Below are 25746 nucleotides of genomic sequence, written 5' to 3'. Positions count from 1 at the left end.
GTGTCCTGGGACCTTTGCTCTGGACACGTGTCCCTACGGACGCCACTGCTGACCCTGGCATCTGCTCCCCCGCCCGCCAGTGGAGTCCCAGGGATAGCTCCTCAATGGCACTTGGAGTCAAGTGCAGGGAGCTCCAGGTCTCACCCTGGCTAGGAAGGTTTAGGGATCTATTGAAGTATTCATTCTCTTCCCACGAACTAGACACCCCTTTCCTTGCCTCCCTCCCTCCAAATCACCAGCTTGGTGACCCGGGCCCAGTGGCGGAAGCAGCCTTCCCACCGCAGACCCTGACTCCATTCATCCGTACTCCTCAGGGGAGCCCATTCCACTGGTGACCCCCTCCCCACTGGTCTCATTTTCCATCCATGCCCCAGTAAGGTGTGGGGAGCCCCTGCAGATGCCTGGCCAACTTACACTGTGTCTGTGGTTTCCCCTAAGCCACTACAACAGTGACTACATCTTATATTGTTTAACAAATCCTCACGGAGCACTGACTGTGCCAGGCACCGTGCTAAGCCCTTCACAAATGTTAACTCATCTAATCCTCAATAAGGACCCAAGAAGGTGGGTACCCTCATTAGCCACACTCACAGATAGGGAAACTGAGGCACAGGAAGTGAGGAGGTAGCTCAGGGTCACAGAAGCTATGACTGGAACCTAGGCTGTCGGTTCCAGTCTGTGCCCTTGGCCTCCACACTGGCTGCCCCTTCAGGGAGGTGGTATAGTCTGACGGTTCTAGGGGATCTGCGTGGTGACAGCCCATCCCTCTCTCCACACTCCCAATCCTGCCTGAGGATCCCATTCGCGTCTCTGCCCGGGACCCACACACGCAAACCTAATAAGCAGGAAACTACCCCCCGCCCCGGCCATTGTGGACCCTGCCCACCTCTCACACCCTCTTGCACCCCTCCCATTCTCAGGACGAGCACATATTTCATGGTCCAAACAGGGACACTTTGAGAGTGAAAAGGGCCACTGTAAATAATCACACTAGGGCCACAAGTGTGGACTGGGACTGCCCAGGTGAAGCCGGACACGCAGGGTACTAGCGTGGTACCGCCCACTGGGCTTCTCCCCTCGGCCCTGGCAGAACAGGCGACCTGGAATGGCCGGGGCACCCTTAGCACTCTCCCCAGTTTGGGGCCTCGGGTCCTCCTCACCCAGTATCTGCCCTGCCCTTCCCCAGATAAAGGTTGAGTTCATGGCCAGAAGCACTGAAGGATCAAAGATGAGGGAGGATATAAGAGGCTCCAGAGAGCAGAAAGCCTGGGAGGCAGGGGGATAAGCGGAGTCTTCTGAATTTGATGGATCTGAGTCCAGATCCCACTCTGTCCCTGTACACCATGTGGCCTTGAGCAAGCCTCTTCTGAGCCTCAGTTTCCCATCTGTAAATGGGGACAGTAGTGCTAATCCACACAACTGCTGTGAGGAGTCAGTGCTATAAAGGGAATGTCAGTAAACCTTGTTGCCCCGCCTTGGTGATCAGGGGGCAGAAGAGGGGGGCGTCGAGGGGAGAGAGGGTCTGAGGCCACTGCAAAGAGCCCGGCTCCATCTGGGTTTGTGTTTATTCACTACAGGCCCAGCGCCCAGCCCCTCCCCAGGGAAGTGGCTGAGCGAGGGAATAAAACAAAGGCCGCCGAGGTGAGTGTGGACTGGGGTGGGGCCAGCCTAGGGCAAGGTGAGGGTGCTCATGAAACCCTGGTCCCAAGCTCGGCGGTCCACGCGCGGCCCCCTCCCAGCAGGGCTCCGGGGAGCCAGTGGAGGTGTCCACGAGGAACGGCTCCTGGACTCCCTGCCACCTCCAGCCCCTCTTCCTTTCTGCCCTCTTTCTCCTTCCTAAGGCAGGTCCAGAGACCAAGCTCTCCAGCTGGCTGGGGAGGTGGGGAGGGAAGGTGGAGGGGCCAGTGTCCAGGTCCCAGGCCACGGCCCGGTGCCTTTCCTGGGCGGGCGCCCGGGTTCGCTGTGCTGGGACAGAGGAGCAGGGAGGCAGGCGCCCCAAGCCAGCAGGCCTTTATGCGCCACCCTGTTGTGCGGCAGCCCTGCCCCCACTCCCGTGCTGCCATCCTTCCACTCGCCCTACCCCCCAGATCCGCACCCCAAGGGGGCACTCAGGAGTCACACCAGCTTCCGCCCTTGTCCAGGGGCCCGGCAGCCCCTCGCGCATCCCTGGACGGCTCCCCGGCTGCCGTGTCCTCCTCGTCTTCCTCCCCCTCGTCCTCGCCGTCAGTGAACTCATCCTGGCTGAGGCCGTAGGCCAGCGTGGTGTGGGCCAGGTCCACCTCGATGGGGAAGACGTCAGCGTCACGCAGCACTGAGTAGCAGTCGTTGTAGTACTTGGACATGGTGGACACGAAGCGCTGCAGCTGGAACACGATGTCCTGGACTGGGGCAGGAGGGCGGGCAGACGGGCGCCAGTGGGCCGGGGCTGCCTGCGCGTGGAGAAGACCCTCCCTGCCCGCCTGGGCATCCCATCATGCACCTCACTGACCCCTCGTGCCCCGGGAGGGGGCAAGGCCAGGGCTGCCCAGCCCTGCACAGAACCCAGGCCGCCTCCCAGCTCCCAGTCAGGCAGTGGAGGAGCCCTGCCAGGGTGGGGGGATGGTGGACTACACCCCAAGGAGCCCACGGGGCACGGCCAGTCCCACCCAGGCCAGGCTCCAGGAAGCTCCCATCTTGGGTCTGACTCAGAGCTCTGCCATGCGCTGGCCCTGGGAGCTCAGGTAAGTACTGTACCTCTCTGGGCCACAGTTTTCCCAGCTCTGAAATGGGGAGAGGATGGTGTAGGGGTTGCCCGAGGCAGGGTGTGGCCCGCGGGCCGGGCGCCTGCCCACAGCCCACACCCCTCACCGTGCTTCTGGTCCAGCAGCTCCATCTTCTCCAGCACGTCCTTGCGCATCTGGGAGAAGCGAGCGCGGGCCTCCTGGCGGCAGCGCAGGATCAGGCGGTACTCGTAGTTGCCTGTGCTCACGCGGTACAGGGGCTCCCCTAGAGCCTGAGGCAGGGGAAGCACGTCAGGGACCCTGGGTGGGGTGGGGAGCCTGCTCTGGGGCAGAGGGGGGCGGGGGCAGGGAGGCTGCAGAGCCGACCCACCGGCTCACCCCCCTGCACAGCACGGCACTCTTCAAAGCTACCATGGCTCCCCATTTCTGAGGCGCCAGGACCGCTAGAAGCGCTTAGTGATAGCTTTGTGAAAAAAAACAACCAAAAAACCAAACCCTTGCCACATTAAATAAATGAATATTTAGTCACAGATGGACCCTGATATCAAAAATATTAAAAACGGGCTTCCCTGGAGGCGCACTGGTTAAGAATCCGCCTGCCAATGCAGGGGACACGGGTTTGAGCCCTGGTCCAGGAGGATCCCACATGCCGCGGAGCAACTAAGCCCACGAGCCACAACTACTGAGCCTGCGCTCTAGAGCCCACGAGCCACAACTACTGAGCCCACGCGCCACAACTACTGAAGCCCGTGCGCCTAGAGCCCGTGCTCCGCAACAAGAGAAACCACTGTCATGAGAAGCAACAAAGAGTAGCCCCGCTCGCTGCAACCAGAGAAAGCCCACGTGTAGCAACGAAGACCCAACACGGCCAAAAATTAATACATAAAAAGAAAAATTTTTAATTTAAAAAAATCTATAAAAAAAAAAATTAAAAATAAGTAAAAAACCACCTCTCAGGAGTGAGGAAAGTCAGTTTTTCCCTGCAAGAGCCCCACAAAGTCTGGGGGGCAGCTGGTGTGGGAGCAGGCACTGGGAGTGTCCCACAGCAAGCTGGCCAGCACTCCAAGGCCCGGAGGGGCCAGGGGTGGGGGGATCGCCCCAAATCTCCAGAAACAAGAGCCTGGCCAAACCCCCAGGCCCCTCCTGGATTGGCCTGGCCCACCTGGTGTCCCTGGCAGACCCAGCCCATTCTTGGGGCTCTGTGAGGTAGGCAGGGGAAGATTTGTGCACCCTGAGCCTTTCCAATACCACAGCCGTGCCCCCTCCCGCCGTGGCACTCACAATGCAGCTGTATTCCTCGTCATCCATCTCCTTCACCTTCAAGCAGTACGACTGTGGGACAGGTGAGGCCAGGTTGTCAGAGGGGCTGCACCACCTGGGTGCCCACCTTGATGTCCCCAGTTCCTCCCATGCCACGCTGTACCCCTCGGCCACCCAGAGGAGCAGGTGTGCCAGGCCTCATGGGCCCTGCGCACCCTCAGCTGGGATGAGCCGAGACGTGTCAGGGAGAGGCTGGCCCCTCAGTCAGACTGGCCTTTGCTCGGGAGGCTCAGGACAGCAAGGGCACTCATCTAGGAGGGTGGAAAGGGCCTGAGAGACAGCCCAGCATTTACCACACTCAAGTCCCAAGAGATGCTCTGGGAAAAAAGGTTCCATGGTCCAAGGAGCTTGGGAAGGCCCCTGAAGACCCATGTTACGTATGGGTCTATCAAAGGCTCTGACAAGTCCTCAAGCAAAGGACCTTGGCCTCTTTGATGGAGTATTTTTCCTCACCTCCTTTCACCACAGAATTATTATTTGAACATAAAACTCATTAACATCCCTTAGGACCCACTTTATAACCACTGACCTAGTCTAATCCGTTGTTAAAAGTGACCAAAAGAATTCCCATGGAGTCAGAGTGCTCCAGAGTGAGGGCGCTACCCACCCCAGGCTCCCAGGGGCTCCTCTGAACAGTCGAAGCAGGGCCTAGGCCGCTGCCTGATTCCCCAGCACCTCCCTAGGCCCCTGGTCCCACCTCCTCAATCAGATGTGACCGAGGTTCTGGCCCTGCCCTGCTGGCCACCGTGTGGCCAACTGAGGAGGGGCAAATCTCCAGGTGGGCTCTGACCCCAGCAGGCCAGGCCCACACCCCCGCAGAGGCTGGAGACCACTCACCAGGTACTCAAACTTCACGTCCAGGTACTTCTTGATGGTGAGGCGAGTGTCTGGGATGGCTTTGTTGAGGTACGTGTTCAGGTCCGTCAGCATCTGGAAGGGGAGGATGGGGCGGATGCTTAAGCCCCCATGGGCAGAGGGGTCAGGCTGGCCAGGGTGGCAAGGAATGGCACTGATGTGTCAATCCTTCTAGTGGACTCAGGTGTCAGAGCCAAAGGGCACGCCTAGACAGCCTTGTCCATTTCAAGGACGAGAAGACAGACCAGGTCAAGGGCAAGCTGTAACTCTGGTGGAGCCAGGGCCAGAAAAAAGCCTGGAGGTCAATGCTGAGGCCACGGAGGAGGAGTGACTCACCCATGGTCAGCTGTGTAGGAGACCAAGCCAGAACCAGCCCCCCGGTGCTCCGACTCCAGAACAGGACCCTTTCTGCTCGCCACACTGCCCCCTCCCCCATCACGTGCTGACATACACACGTTCCACAGGACCTACCGGCTTGATGGTCTTCAGCAGCCGGATGCCAAACTTCTCAATGCTGCGGTGGGCGTCGGCGAACTTCACGAAAGCCTCACTCGCAGCTGGCTGGGGCTCCCGCACCCCAATCACGGAGAACACGTCCCCAAAGGCTGCGTGACAAGTTTGTCCTGAAGGCTGCCCCTACTTGACCCCTTAACGGAGAAGCCAGGGATTTGTTGGGGAGAAGCAAGGCAGGGGGTGTGGCAGGCTGGAGGCCAAGGTCTGCTCGAGGTCTACGTCCCAAGGGAGGTGGGTCTACACCTCAAGAAAGGTGAATCTATACCCCTAAGAGAGTTGGACCTACATCCCCAAGGAATGTAGATTCCGGTGTAGACACCTGAGTCTACACCTTGAGGAAGCTGGGTCTACATCCAAGGGAGCTGGCCCTCATCCCCACAGCAACCAGACCATGGAGAAGGCTGGGTCAAGGTTGAAGGAGGTGAAATTGTCTGGGGGCAGAGTACTAGTCTGGGAATCTGGGCCTTAGGTTAACTCTGCCCCTAAGGAGCTGCGTGACCACTTTTTCTATCTGGGCTTTGTTTTCCCAACTGCAAAACGGGGTTAACTGTAGCTGCCCTGCCCAACTAATAACAAACTTGTAGGAAACAAGATCACGAGTAAGGAAGGGCCTCATACATTGTAAGCGGCAGTACAGATAAGACGGGACAGGGCCCAGAGGAGTAACTGTGCCCCACAGAAGACAAGCTGGTCTAGGGGACTTCCCTAGTGGTCCAGTGGCTGGGACTCTGCACTTCCACTGCAGGGGGCCCAGGTTCAATCCCTGGCCGGGGAACTAAGATCCCACAAGCTGTGCGGTGTGGCCAAAAAAATAAAAGACTAGCTGGTCTACATGCTCCCCGCTGGCCCCATTATTGCTACACCCCAGCATCTAGACAGTGCCCAGCCCAAACCTGGCCTGAGGTCAGATGCTGCGGTGTCCGCCTGAGCATGGGCATGAGAAAGGCCCCAAGGAGGAGCTTGGCCGCACCCTCACTGTATGGGTGTAGGGGAGGTGCTGAGTCCAGAGGGTGACAAGGGTTTTTCCAGGGTCACGCAGCAGGTTTGGGGCATCCTTACCCCGGTGCGTCTGCGACAGCTCATAAAAGGCCCGTAGGAGGTTCTTGGTGTGTTCTGTCATCCCTGTGGGAGAGACCCAACCGAGGGGGCTGGGGGCACATGGTGGGGACCACACTGGCCCAGGACACGGCCTCCAAACGCCCACCCCACCCCGAGGCCCTCACTGTTCCTGGGTTTCAGACTCTTCTTGCTAGGTTTACATGTGCCATTATTTGATTTTTATGGGCATGTATTACTTTTACAATCAGAAAAAGTATGTCTTGGGCTTCCCTGGCGGCGCAGTGGTTAAGAATCCGCCTGCCAATGCAGGGGACATGGGTTCAAGCCCTGGTTAGGGAAGTTCCCACATGCCGCGGAGCAACTAAGCCCGTGCGCCACAACTACTGAGCCCGCGTGCTGCAACTACTGAAGCCCGCGAGCCTAGAGCCCGTGCTCCGCAACGAGAAGCCACGGTGATGAGAAGCCCACACACCGCAACAAAGAGTAGCCCCCGCTCGCTGCAACTAGAGAAAGCCTGCGAGCAGCAACGAAGACCCAACACAGCCAAAAATAAATAAATTTATTTTAAAAAAAAAGTATGTCTTAAGATTTTTTTTCCTTAAGAATATTTAATGGCCATGGTCCTAGAATTGTGTAGGCTGGCACTCTGCCCCCACTGCCATCATCTTTAGAGCAGGGCTCCAGAGCTCCACCCCAGGGCAGAGCCAGTGCCAGGCACTTCCCAGATTGGGATACCCAACCCACCACGGGGCTGCCAGCCAGAGGGTGTGCCTGCCCACCTTTATACAGCTCGGCGGTCCGCTCCAGCTCCTCAAGCCTCTTGACAAGCCCGTCTGTGGGGATCAGAGAGCCACAGGGTCAGGGGAGAGACCCACAGGTCACCTGAGCCAGGTTTGGGAGGGGCAAGGTCGCCCCCAGAGGAGCAGCACAGGACGTGGTCCCAGGGAGGGGGATTTGGCACCTCAGGGTCAGCTGGGCTCACTGGTGTTCTGCAGAGAGCCCGGCACGCCCAGACAAGCGGGGGCAGGCAGGGCAGCCCTCAGGATGCTCCTGAGATAAGCGCCACCCCAGCAGGCTGGGACACAGCAAAGGGGCAGAAAGGTGAAGAGGATGCGGGTACGTCCAGAAATCAGGAGTGAAAACCAGTTGGGCCCTCCCCAAGGCCAAGCCCGCGGGTGGCTCCCCACGGCCAGCAGAAGGCAGGCCCATGCCTGGCAGTCAAGGCCCTGGGACTTCTAACATACTCCCTGCTGATGGCCAAGGAGGCCCATGCCTGGCAGTAAGGCCCTGGGACTTCTAACATACTCCCTGCTGATGGCCGAGGAGGCCCATGCCTGGCAGTCAAGGCCCTGGGACTTCTAACATACTCCCTGCTGATGGCCAAGGAGGCCCATGCCTGGCAGTAAGGCCCTGGGACTTCTAACATACTCCCTGCTGATGGCCGAGGAGCAAGGCAGTCAGAGACAAGCAGGAGAGACGGGACGCCTTGACAATAACTCTAAGGTAGGCTCAAAGGCAGCCCCTACCACCACCAGCCGGCTCAGAGGCGAGAGCAATCCGGGGAGGGGAGAGAAACTCAGCAAGGGCTTCGAGGAAGAGCTTGCACGGGAGCGGGCCCTGGTGATCATCTTCGCTGGCTTCACAGGTAGTTTATTGAGCGCCCACTGTGTGCCGGACCCCGTTAGGCCCAGGAATGCCCATGGTGAGTGAAATCTGAGTTGTGCCCTCGAGGCTCACAGTCCAGCAGTGACAGTGGCCAGGCCGTGACTGGCAGGGACGGTAAGGGCTGTAAGCTGAGGGGCAGGGGCAGCTGCCTCACCTCAAGGGCTCAAGACGGGAGCAAGCGGATTGCCAGGGAGGGGGCTGCATTCCAGATCGGGGTGGGTGGGACTCCCACCAGCACCGAGTGGCACCCTCCTCCACTCCAACAGGGCTGAGGTCCACCCCTGACTCCCCACCGGAAGCACCGGCAGCAACCGCAGGGCAGGGCCCATGCTGGTGGCGTCCTTGCCCAGCACCTCCTAGACAGGGCCTGGCCTTACTGAGTGCCCTCCACGCAGCTCAGTCTTTCTTCCACATGAGCCTTGGAGGCAGAGACTACTTTGCTCATCTTGTAGAGAAAATCGAGGGACAGAGAGGTAAAGCAACTTGCCTAAAGGCACACAGCGAGGGCTGTGCAGGCTGTGGTGCCCTCTGCCCCCCAGTCTCCTGTGCTGACCTGGGCCAGGGTTTTCAGAGTGGCAGGAGAGAAGGGGAGTAGCAGAAGCCGGGCCTGGGCCTTTCTCTGGGCAGAGAAGGCGGCTGTGTGTTGGGCTGTCAGGGAGGAAGGCCCGGGCTCTGGGGGCTGGAAGGGAGCACCTCAGGGGTCTTCAGGAGGCTTCGGCCACTGGGCTGGCCTCCAGGCCCTGGCTCCCCAGAGCCTTGGCCCCTGGCCAGCCTGGCAGGGAAGGAGCCACGTAAGTGCCCTGCTGTTGTTTTTAGCTGGGTCATGGGACATCATGACAGCTTCAATTTTAGAAACCCTATTTAAGGCTAGGGAAATTGCAAGGTCTGGGGGGAAAAACACAACAACCAGTTCTAATTTCATCCCAACGCATGGTAACTACAGTAACAGGGATTTATAGACACCAAGAAGCTGGAAATAGCAGCCGCCACTTTTGTACCCCATTTGGAACAAGCTCAGACCCCCCCCCCCAACCCCGCATCCCAGCCAATAAAGCCCAGTGTGCTCAGCTGAGCCTACAATGTATGTAGGTATTTATATCTGTCCCCACACGTACACAGCAGAGCTGCTGCTATTTATAAACTCAGGCTGGTGACAGCAGGAGCAGGACCGAGTGTTTCACTGGCCCCCTGGGGAGAGAGCGCGTGTGTGTGTGTGTGTGTGTGTGTGTGTGTGTGTGCACACATGCGTGGGCGCGAATGTGCATGTACACGGTTTTCCCCCAGCCCGAGGCGGGCAGCCACCTCCAGCCCTGGGATGCAGGCAGCAGCGCCACCTCCTGGAGAGAGGCGGGGCAGAGCGGGCAGTGTGGGAGCAGCGCAGTGCATGCTGGGGTGACAAGAGGGCACAGGGTGGAACTGGGCTGGCGGGGAGGCCTTGGCTGTGTGAGAGCAGCTGGGGGCAGTGGCGAAGGCACCAGCTTGGGGAGCTGGAGGGAGGCACCTCCCCACCATGAATTTGTCTCATCTGTGACCTGGGCCTGTGAACCCTTGCTGGGGAATGGAGGACACTGGCTGTAAGATGCCTACGCTGACTACTGTGAATGCTCTGGGAGCGGGAGAGGCCTCCAAGGATGCAGCCTGGTGGGCAGCCATGGTGCCCCTGCCCCTGAGGCCTGGGCCTGAGTCCCCCGCGACCGAGGGTCAGGGGGTGGAAGGAGGGGACTCACCATTGCACAGGATGGCCCGGCTCAGGCCCAGAGCATCTGCGGTCCCCGAACTCATGTTCTCGACCAGCCGATGCTTCACCTTCTTCAACACTGGGACCAGGTTAGAAAGGGACTCAGTGAGGTAGAGTCTGGGCCCCCAGGCCATCCCTGCCCCATCGCGACTCACTGGGAGCGACACTAGGGGCAGAAGGGGCTGAACTGGGGTTTGGTGTGTGGGTGACTGTGAAGTAGGGAGGGTCCCAGTGAGGGGTTCTGGGCCCCCGCCCTGTTCACTCTCTACCTGAGGGAGGCGCTGGGAGCCTGGAAGGGGTAAATATGTAAAGCGCTTAACCAAAGGCCTGGCACTCAAAGTGGCTACTGGCTACCACTGAGAGCCCAGAGCTGCCCAGGCTTGATACGAGCTGACAGGCCGACCGCGGAGAACCTCTCCTCCATCTCTCCTTCACTTCCGGGAGCAGAGGCGCCGTCAGTGACAGCTGGCCTCAGGCTCCAGGCTCGGTTACTGCATATGTGGTCACACACTCGGTCCTTGGAAGGGGACTAGGATGGGACCAGAGGGTTTTAGAGGAAGAACCTCCAGGACAGACCTGATCTGCCCTTAGCCTCTTTCCTTAAAAACCAGGAGGAGGCTCTGGCCCAAGGGTGTAGGAAAAGGGTGCTGGATCCCAGAGCCAAGAGATCTGGGTGTGCCTTCACCCAGGGGACACAGCATCTCTCTGGATCTCGGGCCTTGATCTGGAATGAAGTGGCTAGCCCAGAGGACCTTGAAGCTACTGTCCAGCTCTTGACCCTTGAAGCTTCCACAGAACCAAGGCCCAGACCCTCTAGCAGGAGGCAACATGTTCCAGGGCATGCTATGGGCAGAAGGGCTGGCTTCTGCCCCAAAGCTGAGGTCCAGTTCAGACCCTGAGCCTTTCTGGGAGCAGGTGCGTAGAAGGGGCCAGGGCTGAGGAGGGGTATGCAGGTGGGCATGAGGTACCAGGCCCAGGCTGGGCTGCCCTCCCTTTCAGAAGGGTGAGGGACTGGGCCTGGTGAGCTGGAGGGCTGCCCTACAAAGGACAACCCTAGGGCAGCAAGGTCCCAGAGGAGGTGGCTGGGGGAAGCGGGGTAAAACACAGGGCAGGGAGAAACCAGGGACAGGTTCCTGGGACCAGCTGCAGGGGGAGTACCCCTGGGTCCTCCCAGGCCCTTTGGATCGGCTTGGTCAGAAGAGTCAGAGACCACAGCCATGTGAGTACTGATGCATTGTCATAAGAAGGCAGAACAGGGGCTTATGGGGCCACTGGACGCCACTGCCCCAGCCCAGCTTACCAATGTCCAGGGACATGCCCTGCTTGGGGTCTGCCTGCAGCTTGTTGTAGTGGATAGTCACCTCCCCCTGGAAAAGCAGGACAAGCAGAGTTGTGACGGGGTCCCCCGGACCCCAAGCCCCTTCCCGGGGGAGGCCTGTTTGCCCTGGAGTTTGTGGTCATGAAAAAATCCTGAGCCCTGGAAAAAGGTCCCTCCTTCTCTCACCACCCGCCAGGCCCTGGAGAATCAGCAGGGACAAGGGCAGACAAGGTCCCTGTTGACACTGAGCTCGCAGCCTGGCGATCTCTGATGTCCTGTGCCCCTGCCACCCCCATGCCATGGCCACACTCCAAACCTCTGCGACATCATTTTTCCTGCCACACAGAGGATCTTTTCCCGTGCTCTAAACCATCCCCATCCTCCCTCCATTCACTCCACAAACTGTCCCAGCACGTTCTCTGTGCCTGGTGCTGGGATGGAGGAAGCAGGTGCAGGGGCAGCCCCAGCACCCAAGGGCCTGAGGCCAGCAAGGGAGGCCGATGCAATTCAAGGAAATTACATGAATTGCAGTCTGGTGACTGGAAGAGAGGTGGCGCTCCTCCTGAGAAGCCTCCCCTGACCACGTGAGGCCACCCAGGTCACTCTTGTTCTTGAAATCCTAAGACCTTTGAACTTGGGACAGAATCCATTCAAATGCAAAACAGGATTTCAAAATTGCCTCCTAAGTGACCCGATGCAGTGAATCAGGGGTAGATGCAAAAGGCTCAGCGCAGTGTGCTCAGGGCCGCCTTGGAGAGCAGCTGTGGGGAAAGGAAGGAGCGCTGCGGTGGCAGTCAGACCTGGGCTCTGGTCCAGCTGTGTGACCGCAAGCAAATCCTTCCCCCCACTCTGGGCACCAGTAAAATAGGGGCTGTATCTCTGCCTGGCACCCAAACGTGGGAGCTGGGGAGTCTGGGTGCAATGGCAAGGCTGTGCTCACACACCAAAAGCTCCTGTTCTCGTGGGCAACGTGAGGGGCTGGCGCGACACAGGCCTGGGAGGATAAGGAGGGTTCTGGTGAGTAGAGATGGGGGGATGAGGGAGGCGATCCAGAGGGGGCACATGCACCCCACTTCTGTACCAGAATGAAACACGGTACAGAGGACACAGAGGACGGATGGGAGGTGAGGAGAGGTTTGGATGGATGGGGTGAGGGAGCTCAAACACTCGGCCAAGCTCAACATACAGCTGGGACGCTTGACTCTCAGACTTTTAAATCATCCTGTGGCTTTGCACCTCCTTCACTGTTTTGGATTCCCAAGAGCTACTAGCAGCAAAAATCTCTAGGAAATGGCAAAAGGGCTGCATGCTTCCGGGACTGGCCGGAATGCTGCCTGCCATTCAGGGAGAGAGGGGCCCTGTGGGGAGAGGCCTTGGCCTGGAGCAGTGGCGGCAGGGAGGGGGAAGCCGGGAACAGGCAGAGTGCAGTGTGGTCTGCAGAACAGGAGACCATCCGCTGGACCAGGAGCTGCCCAGGGCCCAGGGGACTGAAAGCTCCTACAGGGACAGGGGTTAGGGGGAGGGGTCCCTCTTTCCCTCTTACAACTTCCTGGGCCCAGCATGGCCCAGTGGACACTTACTGGATGTCTACTGACCCAGGTAGCTTCACCTCAGACTTCCAGCTTCGCCTCCGGCCCTGACTGGGGACACACTGGCCCTCCCTGAGGTGTGGTTCCAAGTCTGACAGCTCCCCTGGGAGCTCGAGGACGGGGACCTTTCAGTCCTGGTGCCCACTCTCTCACCAAGGCCCAGCACAAGTCCTGGATCATAAATAGTATCTACTGAATGAACACGGAAGAAACCCAGGGAGCCGGGGTGTGACCCAGACCCTGATGCACCGAGGAGGGAGCTGTGAAAGGGCCAGTCCCCCCTTCCAGGCCCTCTGGCAGGCTGGAGGTCTCAGAAGGGCCTCTGTGTCCCCAGTCCCGCAGCAGCCCTTACCTTCACCTCCTGAATCATCTTGGCCACCTCCACCTTAGTTTTTCCTTTGATTGACCTGCCATTGACCCCGGTGATCTCATCGCCAGCTGCCACGGTGCCGTCCAGCGCAGCTGGGGTGTTGTCAAACACCTGTGGGTGCATAAGGGGGGGTGGGCGGGGGAGAAAAGGAAAGCTGGGAAGAAACCTGGTGGGGGACAGTCATTCCCTCCACCCCAACCGGCACCTGGCTCCGTCCTGGTCTCTGCCCTCTATTCCTTAAGTGGTGCTGGAGAAGGGCAAGGGGAGAAAGCACCCTAACAGCCAGAAACAAGTGACCCACATTCTTGGGGGAGGGGAAGGGGGAACTGGAGGTAAATGCGACTGATGAGACTTTCCTCTTCTGGTATCAAATACACCAAACCTCACACGACCACAGGAGTGTTTGCTCCTCCCAAGCCATTTCTTGAGATTTTTTCCAACAACGCTGCACTGAGCTGACTCGGAGCCCCAAGGCACCACTTATCAGTTCCTGCACTTCATCTCTGTCTCCAAGGAGCAAGGGCCCCACCACACACGTAAGCTCCTTCTCCCAAGATGACCCCTAACACAGGGTCTGCACTCACTGGCTGAGTGCAGCTGAATGTGTCTGTTAAAGGACAGATGTATGGGGGACGCTCGGGGCGAGGGGTGAGCAGGCTACACAAGTGTGTGCAGAGCCGGACTCAAGAATACAAAAGTCCCATCGGGCAAAAACCGCTAGGAGAGACGCCAAAATTATTAGCTGTCTCCCCTATACCTTATCTTTAGTTTCCAAGTTTTCTATGCAAAGCACGTAGAAAGAATATTTCATGATGTTTCATATACGTTAGTATTATAAGAAAATAATGAAATAATTAAGACAAACGTTTCTTTCTGCTACCTTCCAGAATCACAATAAAAACATCATAATTATTTGAAAAAGAATGGTAAAGGAGATCACAACAATAAAAGATATATAGCTGTTTCTGGAAGATGGAACAGTGGGGATCCAAGGGCCTGCAGAGGGGGTTGATGAAAGAGAGCTAGTCTTTGCTGGCAACGGCCAGCAGGCCAGGAAACAGACCTCTGGAAACATCCTTAGGTGGGTGGAAGGCAAGGTAGAAAGTAGGGGGACAGACTCAACTCCAGGCTGCCTCCCCACCCACACAACCCTCCACGACCCCTTCTCTGGGGAACACGGAGGACACAGGAATGCCACCGCCTCAGCGCCGGCCACTGGCCTCCCTGCCCACATCCTGCTGGAGCTTCAGCAGTGGACGTTTCCCAGACCGTCGCGGGTTTTGGCAGACAATCTGCACTGAAGCCTCTGGGCCCCCCGAGGCAGCCGCAGGGATTAAGGTGGGGGGGCGGGCAGGGACCAGCATTTCTAGAGTCTTCAGGCAGTGCCATCTGGTACAGCAGGAGAGCACGTGGATGCTTTGGAGCCTGTCAGATCTGCTTTCTAACTTGGCCTCTACCACTTAGCCGGCTAGGGACCTGGGCCAGGAGCCTGGGTCTGCTCACCTATAAAACCACACGAGGGCTTCCCTCGTGGCGCACTGGTTAAGAATCTGCCTGCCGATGCAGGGGGCACGGGTTCGAGCCCTGGTCCGGGAAGATCCCACGTGCCGCGGAGCAACTAAGCCCGTGCGCCACAACTACTGAGCCTGCGCCCTAGAGCCGGCGAGCCACAACTACTGAGCCCATGTGCCACAACTACTGAAGCCCGCACACCTAGAGCCCGTGCTCTGCAACAAGAGAAGCCACCGCAGTGAGAAGCCCACTCACGGCAAGGAAGAGTAGCCCCCGCCCGCCGCAACTAGAGAAAGCCCACGTGCAGCAGCGAAGACCCAACAGAGCCAAAAATAAATAAGTAAATAAATAAATTTATTTTAAAAATAGTAATAATAATAAAGTATACGGGAGGATGTGCAGAGGTCATATGCAAACACTATGCCATTTTAAAAAAAAGACAAAAAAACAGCATGTTACTAGGCTCCGAGCTCTCTGAGGGCAGGGTCTCTGTTTTCTTGCTTTCTTTTCTCTAGTGGCTATGAAAGAGCCTGGCCAGGCCCTCAGAAAATATTTCCCGAACATAATATCTGTTGTACTGATACTGATTTAACCAAAATTGACACGATAACTATGTTGGGAAGATAGAATGAGAAGAAACAGGTTTTGGAAGGAAGCTAAATTTTTATCTCCTAGACTGAGAGAAGCTGACAGATGTTTACAAGCGATAGACCAAAAAATAACAGGATAAGCATCTTACTGAGAAAAATGGGACCTCATACCTGAATCAACAGCTAAAAGGGTGGGAAGCGGTGTTGCTTCTGGGATTGGGGTGGGGGTAGGATTGAGGTGGGGGTAGGATTGAGGTGGGGGAAGGGCGGTGAGAAGGCGTCGAGCAGAGAGGATTGCTTATTAGACACCAGCCTTTTAGTACTCTTGACTTGTTCAAAGCAAGTCAGTCTTTGATTAAAAATAAAATTGACTTTTGAAAAAAATCAATTCTATTATTTTATAATCACAGTTCATATTAAGTACAAACCTGGCCCCCCACAGGTGGCAAGGGGGAGGTGGCAGGGGAGGGAGGCTGGGCAGGGAGACGGCAAGGAGGCCAGGCCTGGGGGAGGCCTCCCTAACACCTCCTGGACCAGAGAAGGCCAAAGCGCTCATAAAGGCCACACCCTAAGCAGGCAAGACCAGATCCAGGGAATCTCCATCTTCAAGGCCTTAGAAGTGATTCTTTTGCAAGATCCTCAGAGAAACTGCAGTTTCCCATCTGCCACCAATGGCTACATAGCTGAGAAGGTTAAAACATAGCTGGAATCCAGGTCAAGTTTATGTCTGAGGGGGGCAAGCTTCCTTCCAAGGCTACAGAAAGATCACTGACTCTGACCAGCCACATAATAAACGAGGCCTGTCCCCACTCCTGCGTCACAGCTGACAGAATATCACCAGGGCAGCCCTTCTTATAAGGACCACAGAATTGTTCAGTATCGCTGGCAGATCATCTGGGAAAGTGAACTGTCATAAAAATAATAGCAGCTGCTATCGAGGGAGTGCTGCTTAAGGGTCGGACATTGTGTGATATCATTTTGTTTAATTTTCACAACAACCCAAAGATGCCCAGACCTACATATTTTATATCCCCATTTTCCAGGTGAGGAAACTGAGGCCCAGAGAGCTTAAGTAACTACTTAATAAGCAGGGAAGCTTGCATTTGAACTCAGGCCATTATTATTTCATAGTCTTTTAGTCTTCCCACTATGCTTCACTTGTGTTAGTACCAAAGGCTGATGATTTTATTGATTCACTGATGACATTTTTAGTGAAGGTCCGCTATTTGCCAGGCATTGTACAAGGTGCTGACTGCAGTGAAAAAGCAAACTGGGATCCTGCCCTCATAGTGCAAAGAGTCTGGAAAAGAAGTTAGATACAGAACTAATGAGCAAATCCATGAGTACAAGATGGTGATAAGTGCTGAGAAGGAAAAGAACAGACTGAAATGACAGAGAAAAACAAGGGCGGACCTACTGACAGTGGGTGTTCGGGGAAGCCCCTCTGAAGAGAATGAGGAGTCAGCTGTGCAGAGGGGAGAAATGAACCTTTGTCACGCCCGAGTAGGGAGGTGGCTCGCCCCCTCCAGCACCTCCCTTCCACCTCCAAAGCACTCAATACCTGGACAATATACAGGCAGGGACAGTACTGGGCTCCTCCTCCAATGCTGATCCCAATCAGGTTCTGAGCATCCTTCTGCAAGGTCACCTTCCCAGGTACAGTAGGGATTCCGCTGGAGAGAGAAGCACGTGCAGCTGAGTCTCCTGGAGAAAGGATGACTGGAGGGGACGGGGACAGACAGGCCTTCTAAAACTCCCAAGAGCCTCCAAGTGCTGCACAGCTTTTCTCTTTCTCACCTGGCCAAAAAGACAGCATTTTGTGCTGGAACGTCACAGAGCTCTTGGAGCCATGCTGATGGGGGATAAAATCCCAGTTCAGCCATTTATCAGCTGTGGGACTTGGGTAAGTAAGTCACCCTCTCTGCATCTCAGTTTCCTCATCCATAAAATGGTATGGATAAAAAGCGGCCACTTTATCAAAGTTCTTAGAAGAAAGTACATGGAAGGCACTTAACACCAACCCAGCCCAGAGCAGGCACTCCGTAAAAATAGGTCCCCCTTCCCTTTCCTTTATTCTCCCTCTAAGATTTGAGTCAGACTCTATCCTTGTCACCTTCTCAGGCACATATGGAACATAACGGCCACCTCCTCCAGGAAGCCTTCTCCTGTTAAACTATCCATCACCCATCTGTCAATTGCTGTACTCAATTACCTCTGAGTTTTCACTATACATTAGCACTTATTTATGTTTTGTGGTAAATATTCTCATTTATTCTCTTATTCACTTGACAAACATTTGCTAACAACCTATTGATGCTGAGCACCATACTAAGTGCTGAGGACACAGAAAGGCATTGGACCCAGTCCTTGCTCTGAGGGAGGATATATTCTATTAAGGAAACTAACTTAATTTTTGAAAACCTGCCCCACTGATCATCTACGCTGGGGAGGAAGGTATGTTTATGATATTCCTATTCATCCTTCAAAATCTGGCTCAACTGTCACCTCCTCTATGAAGCCTTCCCTGAACACCCCATCAGAGGCACTGCTTGGCCTGCTCGGTTCTCCTCGTAGCCAGGTCATTCTCCATTAGCACCCTTATGGCCCTGACTGTATTTATCCATCAATGTGTCCACAGCCCCCTACAGATGGTGAGCTCCTGGAAGGGCAGGATTCATTTCTGCTACAGTACAAGACCTAATCTTCTGCTGAGAAGCAAGGGTCTGTGGAACTGGTAAGTCCAGGCACCTGAGAGACCTGGGGCTCCTGCACTAGTGGGACTTGGGGTAACAATATACTCACAGTTTATCCTCCTCGATGTCATAATCCAAGTCTGCAAACATGGTTCCGAGAGTTCCAGTGGGCTGGCTAACTGCTCAGCTCGGCAGGGGAATGGGGAACTGGATCCGGGAAAGAAAAGAGCGCAGGGCTTAGGGAACCAGTGCCTAAATGCCAACCCCAACCCCGGCGATGTGGGAGAGCCGGGCCCTCCCCTCCCTTCCGGACGATGGGGGTAGTCCCCGGGGTTGGGGGTGGGTAGGTGATTCTTACTAGGTACAGGGGGGACTCCAGGCCAGGGCGGGGCCTCAGATTCCAGAGCCCGCCCCACGGGTCTCCAGGCCGTTGGGAGCTCGCCTCTGTCGCTCACCGGAAGCGTCAGTACCACAGCCGGGTCCGGGCCAGGCTGGCACCTGAACCCACCTGCCGTTCCACCTGTCGGCGGCCGCGACTGTCGCGTCACTTCCGGGTGGACGCGGAAATCCCGTCTTCCCGCACTGGGTATTTGCCCGGGTCCCTATAGGCAACCCTTCCCTCCCTGCCTCCCGGGGCTCCCAGAACGAGGAAAAAGAACAAGTATTGACGGAAGCTCCCCTTTAGCATGAAAAAGCGGAAATAGAGGAAACGTCCGGACAGACGGACGGCGCTCAACCCCGCCCCTTGCCCTGTGGTCGCCGCCATCTTGGTAAGGTCAGGGTTCTTCCCAGCTTCCTCAGCGGGACGCCGGGGGACCAAGCCGCCTGGCTGGTTGCCGTGGCAACGGAAGCATCCTTAGGCGGGGACACCTCCAGAGAAGTTCAGCGGACTACAAACCCCGACACTTTCCCTTTCACATTTTCAGCACCCCCGTCCTAGGGTGCCGTCACTCCTCTACTAGAATGACAGTGTCCGAGCTGGAAGGATACTTCGAGATGCCAGCCTAACAGGAGTTTTGCAGGCCAGGAAACTAAGCGCCAGAGAGGGGAAGAGATTTTGTCCAGAGCCACCCACGGTTAATATAAGATCCAGATCTCGACCCTGAGACTCCTGCCACCTAGTTCAGTGCCCGTTTTAACACCTGCACACCTGTGGTCAATGGCTCTATTAACAGATTGGATTCCCTTCCCTTTCCTTTACGAGCCTCCTTTCTCCAAATGCAAACTAAGAGCACTGAGGCAGATGCTTTCTGTGATACTTAGTGAAAGACTCCTCACACCCCCACTCCTTCCTTAGTCTTGAGCAGCTCCCCTGGGGTCCCCTTGAGAGTCACAGCACCTGTGTACCTGAGGTTCAGGGAATGCCATCAGTGCTTCCCAGCCGAAGGGTCCAAATCTCATCTCCCCAACAACCTCTGCTGCCACTGGTATTGTGTAAAGTAAGTTCCCTGGAGAGGGTTGGTACTCCCAGAGACCCAGCGCTGGCATCTGCCTCATCCAGGCAGCATGGGCCCAGGCCTGTCCAGCTTCCTCCCAGGGGCAGCAGAGGAAGGAGAGATGCAGAAGGATGATTATCCACATATCCCATGGCCTGATGGGAGCTGCACCCCACCCCCTCCTTAGGGAACTATCTGAGTTTCGGCAGTTGTGCAGAACGCCACAACAGCGACGACTTTCCCACGTACCCACTGCTCCACTGTTCAGATCACTTTCACAGGATTTCAAAGTTCACCTCGACCCTGTGAGAGAAGAACAAGTATTGTCAGCCACATTGAACAGGTAAGGAAACTGAGGCTCAGAGAGGCACTTCCCCTTGTCTCCCAGGTGGTCAGCAGCAGAGCTAGGGCTGGGACCTCCAAGCCCTGTTTGCAGGCCAGAATTTCGACTCTAAAAAATCAGCAGTCTCCAAACCCAGATAATTTAACAAGGACTGTGGTTCTTCCACCTCACAGTAGCCCTAGATCAAGCCCAGATGCTGCTATCTTGTAGCTAGGGGATCTTGGGCAGGTCACTACCTGACTCTGAGCTTCAGGTATCTGTAGACTGGGGACAATGACTCTCCCAAACATCAAGATAAAAAGGAGAAACAGGTATGAGTGCTTTGTAAACAATTCACATGACACAGATGTCCCTCAAGCCTCCTGACCACCCCCCACCCAGCCCACTCCAGTCCCTCTTCTCAGGTGAGGGCAAGATGCCCAGCCTCCTCTTTTCTTCCTTGTTCTCCCCATCTCCCAGGCCCAGCTCTAATCCACCTCTCGCAGGCAGAAGTAGTGCTGCTATGAAATAGGGGTACATGTATCTTTTTGGATTCTAGTTTTGTCTGGATATATGCCCAGGAGTGGGATTGCTGGATCATATAGTAATTCTATTTTTAGTTTTCTGAGGAACCTCCATACTGTTCTCCATAGTGGCTGCACCAACTTACATTCCCACCAAGAGTGCAGGAGAGTTCCCTTTACTCCACACCCTCTCCAGCATTTGTTATTTGTAGACTTTTTAATGACATCAGAGGTTTTTATTGTCATTCCTCATTATAATCATTTTGCCCAACTACTTCAGAGGGCAGGGCTGATGGCACACTTCAAGGGCCTTAGGATGCTCGGGCCCCTGCTTCAGACTCGCCTGGGAAGTATCTCACACGTAGGCTCCTGGGCTCTATCTTGGACCTATTGGATCAGAGTCTCCGGGGAAGAGGGGAATCTTGGAGGCTGCATTTTCACAAAGCTCCGTGGGTGGCTTCAATGTCTCCTGCAGTTTGAGGACCACTGTGTCACAGGCTCAGAAGGTACAGTGTCTGTGCACCCTCAGGGTGGGCCTGTTCAGCTACACCAACGATCCCTGCCCTGGGGGCCTCACCATCTAGGAGGAGCCCATAGGAGGGGCTTCTGCCCAGGACAAAGGCCAGGGAAGGCTTCCTGGAGGAACTGACATCTTAGCTGAGTCCTGAAGGAGGTGCTGGTGGGACCCGGGTCGAGAAGAGGGGCAGGGTGACCCAGGCAGAGGACATAGCTGGTGCAGGCGACAGTGGGTACAAGGCACAGTCCCCTGTCCTCAGAGAATCACAGTGTGGCAGGGGAGACAGACAGCAAGGGCAGTGACAGGCCTGATGAGGCTACCACCGAGTCCTGGCCAGAGCACAGGGAGAACTACCCCTCCCCCTCCTGCTGCTCCACAGTCCATCCAGGCAGGAGGGTGACCCCTGGCCTGGCCCGGCCACTGAAAGCTGTGTGACCCCAGGCAAGTCCTCTCTGGGCCTAGGTCTCCTCCAAGATTCTAACCTTTGGGTTCTGAGCCTCAGATTCAATCAGGAAAAGCTTGTCCCCCACAATCCCATATTCCTGGGGAAGTGCTGCCACCCAGTGGCCATTGGGAGAAAAACCTCCTGGAGCACCGGAGTCCCCCCCGCCCCCCCCCCCCGCCCGCCCCATTCCTGTCACTGTCACTGCCCCGCCTAGCTCAGGGCTGGCTGGGGAGTCTTTGGAGTCTGTGGGCAATGGGTGCTGACCTGTGCCTGACGTGCCCACCCCTCAGTGCTGCCATGGCCCCAGAACAAGGCCTGACTCCTTACTGACTCACCCCTGGCCTCATGGGCCCTTGTAAAGGTCAAGGAACCAGAGGTGGGTGGGTGGAATTCAGTTCAATTCATCATCAGCATAGAGATTTAGAGCATGGGTTTTTTGTGTTTTTTTAAAATGTCTTTATTTATTTTATTTATTTATTTTTGGCTGCGTTGGGTCTTCCTTGCTGTGTGCATGCTTTCTCTAGTTGCGGCGAGCGGGGGCTACTCTTCGTTGCGGTGCGTGGGCGTCTCATTGCGGTGGCTTCTCTTGTTGCAGAGCACGGGCTCTAGGCACGCGGGCTTCTGTAGTTGTGGCTCGTGGGCTCTAGAGCGCAGGCTCAGTAGTTGTGGCGCACGGGCTTTGTTGCTCTGCGACATGTGGGAACTTCCCGGACCAGGGCTTGAACCCTTGTCCCCTGCATTGGCAGGCGGATTCTTAACCACTGCGCCACCAGGGAAGCCCAGAGCATGGGTTTTTAAAGCAAACAGATAATAGCAGTAATACTAGAAGCTAACACGTGTTGGCCATTTCCACATCAGGGGACAAGAAAAGCAAGGTCCTGCCCTGCCAGAGGTCACATGAGTGGGAGTGGCAGGCATTGACCCAGGTAACATTCCCCTCTTCAGAGCACTGGGCAAGACCCCAAAATAAAAGGGGAGCCCAATGGGAAAGGGTGTAACTGGACTCGTGGGAGCTGGTGGATGGGCTGGACAGAGCACTGGCTCCATGGCAGCTGTGTGACCCCGGAAATGTCCCTTGACCTCTCTGAGCCTTAGTCTCCATGGTTAAAATGGGTATCATAAGAGCCTGAGTGTTGATTTTAAATTTAAGTCAGACCATGACACCCCCTGCCCAAACCCCACTAATGTCTTTCCATCACAGGCAGAATAAACTTCAGGTCCTTACCTAGAGATCTGGGCCTGGCTGCTCCTCCCTGGTCACATTCTGTTCAGGGCCTCTGGCGGCTTGCTGTTCGTGGAACATGCTGGAATGTTTCCACCTGAGGGCCTTTACTCTTGTAGCTCCCTCTGCCTGGAACGTTCTTCCCCCGGGTATGCTACTCCCTCACTTCATCCTCATCTCTACTTCCGTGTTACCTTGTCGCTTTCTCCAGGAAGCCCTCCATGAGCACCAGCTAAAGCACAGCCCTTGGCTAGTCTCTTTCAGAACATCCATTCATCTCCCACCTCACATGGAGCACAGTTTGGGTTATGCATTTGTTTGCTTCTTAACTGGCTTCTTGTCTTTCTCTCCAAACTGCAAGTTCCCTGAGGGCAGGAACCTGGCCTGTTTCGGTCACACCTCTATCGCCAACACTTAGCATGGCGCCTGGCAAGTAGTATATTCAATGCATACCTGATGAATGAATGAATGAATGAAAAACTGTGTCACTAGGATCCCAGAGACCAGGCAGTGGTCAGAGGTAGTGGAGGTCTCCAATTTCAGAATCAGAACCCCAGACCCTCTCAGCCTGGCACTGAGGTGCCACAGGAGACTAGCAGAGGAGGGACAGAACAGTCAGATCTGTGCGTTGGCTGGAGTGCACAGGCCACTAGCGACAGCTTGAGGGAGCCAGAGACGCCTGTCGCGGAGGCGGGGGCATTGCCTCCCCCTCCCGGAGTCTGAAGTGAGGTGGGGAATCAGAGTGCAGGGGTGGCCCGACTGGGAAGCTGGGCTGGGGAGGCAGAAGGGAGCCCTGGTCTGGTGGGGGCCAGATCCCCCTAGGGACAGGGAAACCTCTCCCACTAGGGCGGCAGTGGGTGAGCAGGGGGTTAGATTGCATCCTTCCAGAGGCCTGTTCCTAGCTTTGAGGGAGCCATGGCCCTCATTCCGTGGGCAGTTCCCGCCTCTCTTCTTGACCTGCCTCCTCCAATCGGCTGCCTCTGGCCAGAGGTGGGATGTGGGCTCCCGTGGGGCCCCAAGTTCCCCCAGCCACCCCCAAAGCAGCTCTATTCCTAGTTCTGCTTGGCATATAATGGGCTGACCCCTGACCTTCCCCTCTCGCCCCCGCCTAGTGCTCTGCCCCCCGGGTTAGGTCAGTGATGAAAGCCGGTGGGAGCCCGGGGGGCAGAGGGAGGCAGACAGTGCCTGATTGTTCCCCGCCCCTGGCAGCGCAGCCATGCTGGCTGCTGAGGGACTGACTTTTGCTCTCTCGCTCTTTCTCTCCCCCTCTCTCCCCCTCTCTCTCCCTCTCTCTCTCTCCCTCTCTCTGTCATTCTCTCTCCTTCTCTTTCTCCAGGTCAGGGATTCTCAGACTCAAGTGGGAAGTCAATACCCATGTAGTTCCAGGAACCCCCCCCAGAGATTATATGAGTCATCAGGCTCAGCACGGGGGCCCATGATTCAGACACGGGGCTGGGAGGTCTGGTAGGACCCCGCTTTGGAAAGAGACTGGGACCAGAGCCAGAAGACCTTGGGCATCCCTGGCCCTCTTTGAGTTCCACCAAGTGTGAAATGGCATCTTGGGATGCTAAGAGCAAAGCCAGCCCCACAGGAAGGTGTGGGGATGGCATGTGACACAGCTGTGACTGTGTCTTCTCCCTCTTTCCCCTCTGACCTGCCCCCCACCCTGCCTTCAGGATCCATACGTGTCAGGTCTGTGTCAGGCTCTCTGTTCTGTCCCATCGGTCTAGCTGTCCGTCTTGCACCGATAAATACCACACTGGCCAAATTACTAGAGCTTTATGATAAGCCTAGCTGGTTGGCAAGTGCCCCTACCTTATTCTTCAGGAGTATCTCAGCTATTCTTAGTGCTCTGCTCTTTCTTACTGCTTTTAGAATCAGCTTGACAAGCACCACCAAAACCCTGTTGGGGTTTGATCAGGACTGAACTGAATCTAGACATTAATTTGGGAAGAGCTGACATCCTTAAGATATTGAATCTCCTTATGCAAGTTAGTGGCTGTCTCTCTGCATTTATTTTAGTTTCTTTATTTTACTTCTTATTAAGGAAAACTTCCAATGCACAAGATTAGACAAAAAAGGATAACGAAGCTCTTTTTACCCAGCACCAAGCTTTACCAATTAAACCTCTCAGCCACTGTATCTTCAGCCATAATCCTGCCCACTCCCATCCCAGCATTCTTTTTTTTTCCAGCCAGTCTTTGGGGTCTTCATTAATGTCTTCCAGTAATTTTTTTGTCTTACTTTTTGTTTTCAAAGGATTATACATTGACAGGAAGTTGCAAAAATAGTACAGTTTCCCCCAATGGTGACATCTTACATAACCACGGCGCTTTACCAAAACCAAGAAATTGCCATTGGTACCATCCACAGATCTTGTTCAGATTTCACTAGTTTTCCACGCATTCCTCTGTGTGTGTGTGTGTGTGTGTGTGTGTGTGTGTGTGTGTGTAGGTCCATGCAATTTCATCAACTGCGTGAATTCATATAATCACCACCAAAATCAAGATACAGAACTCTGTCCCACAAGACCCCTCGTGCTACTCATTTATAGCAACACCCATCTCCCCCCTTCCCCTCCCCAACTCCTCCAGTCGCTAATCTGTGCTCCATCTCTACAGTGTTGTCATTTTCAGAACATCAGCCCACAGCGTGCAACTTTTCGAGACAGTTCCTTTCACTCAGCGTAATTCCCTTGAGCTCCATCCAGATCCTCTCATGTATTGATTGTTAATTCGTTTTTATTGCCAAGTAGTATTCTGTGGTCTGGAGGTACCAGTTTGTTTAATCATTCACTCACTGAAAGGCATTTAGTTTGCTTCCAATTTTTAACTATTACCAATAAAGCTGCCATGTACAATCATGTACATATGTCATTGTGGATATGAGTTTTTGTTTCTCTATAATAAATGCCCAGAAATGGGTCATATGGTTAGCAGATATTTTCTTTTTTAAGAAACTACCAAACTATTTTCCAGCGTGGCTATACCTCAGTAATATTTTACGCTTTTCTCTGTAAATATTTTGTTATATTTAATTTCTGTTATTATCATAAGTGGAGGATTTTTAAAAATTATATTTTGTTTGCTCTGTTGTTTATAAATGCAATTACTTTTTATTGATATGATTTACACACTAGAAAATTCACCATTTTAAAGTGTACAATTCAGTTTATATTCACAAGGTTGTACAACCACCACCTCAATCTAATTTCAGAATATTTTCATCACCCCAAAAAAGAAACTTACATCCGTTAGAGGTCACTCCCCATCTCCCCCCTCTCCCCTGCCCCTGGCAACTATTAAGCTACTTTCCGTTGCTATGGATGTGCCTATTCT

At 55.2% G+C, this 25746-nt stretch overlaps 1 protein-coding gene across 2 annotated transcripts; it reads right to left on the bottom strand.

Moving 5' to 3' along the window:
* Positions 1-1547: 1547 nt before the first annotated feature.
* Positions 1548-18621, bottom strand: PICK1 (protein interacting with PRKCA 1). Of its 2 annotated transcripts, none has more exons than XM_068561161.1 (13): positions 18301-18621; positions 18052-18149; positions 16811-16922; positions 13130-13258; positions 11171-11237; positions 9860-9949; positions 7247-7300; positions 6468-6530; positions 5367-5500; positions 4878-4970; positions 4002-4052; positions 2848-2992; positions 1548-2383 (listed from the first exon to the last, which is right to left on the bottom strand). In XM_068561161.1, the coding sequence occupies exons 2-13, from the start codon at positions 18090-18092 to the stop codon at positions 2109-2111; spliced, it is 1254 nt and encodes a 417-aa protein (XP_068417262.1). In that variant the 5' UTR covers positions 18093-18149; positions 18301-18621; the 3' UTR covers positions 1548-2108. The 2 variants fall into 2 exon arrangements, with proteins under 2 accessions (XP_068417262.1, XP_068417263.1); XM_068561162.1 differs by having other exon boundaries at positions 18451-18621.
* Between the last annotated feature and the right edge of the window lie 7125 nt (positions 18622-25746).

Source organism: Eschrichtius robustus, chromosome 13 (genome assembly GCF_028021215.1).
Source record: "Eschrichtius robustus isolate mEscRob2 chromosome 13, mEscRob2.pri, whole genome shotgun sequence".
Classification (NCBI taxonomy): Eukaryota; Metazoa; Chordata; class Mammalia; order Artiodactyla; family Eschrichtiidae; genus Eschrichtius; species Eschrichtius robustus.
Note: the sequence above shows the minus strand (reverse complement) of the source record. Positions and strands in the feature narration are given on the sequence as shown.

Bases quoted from the DNA above. Each gene is read 5' to 3' on its own strand.
- PICK1 (XM_068561161.1), bottom strand. From the start codon at position 18,092: ATGTTTGCAGACTTGGATTATGACATCGAGGAGGATAAACT. The intron at 5,501-6,467 runs GTAAGGATGCCC...CTTGTCACGCAG, and splicing joins GCTGTCGCAGACGCACCGGG to CCTTTGGGGACGTGTTCTCC. The intron at 4,053-4,877 runs GTGAGTGGTCTC...CCTGTCCCACAG, and splicing joins ACGTGAAGTTTGAGTACCTG to TCGTACTGCTTGAAGGTGAA.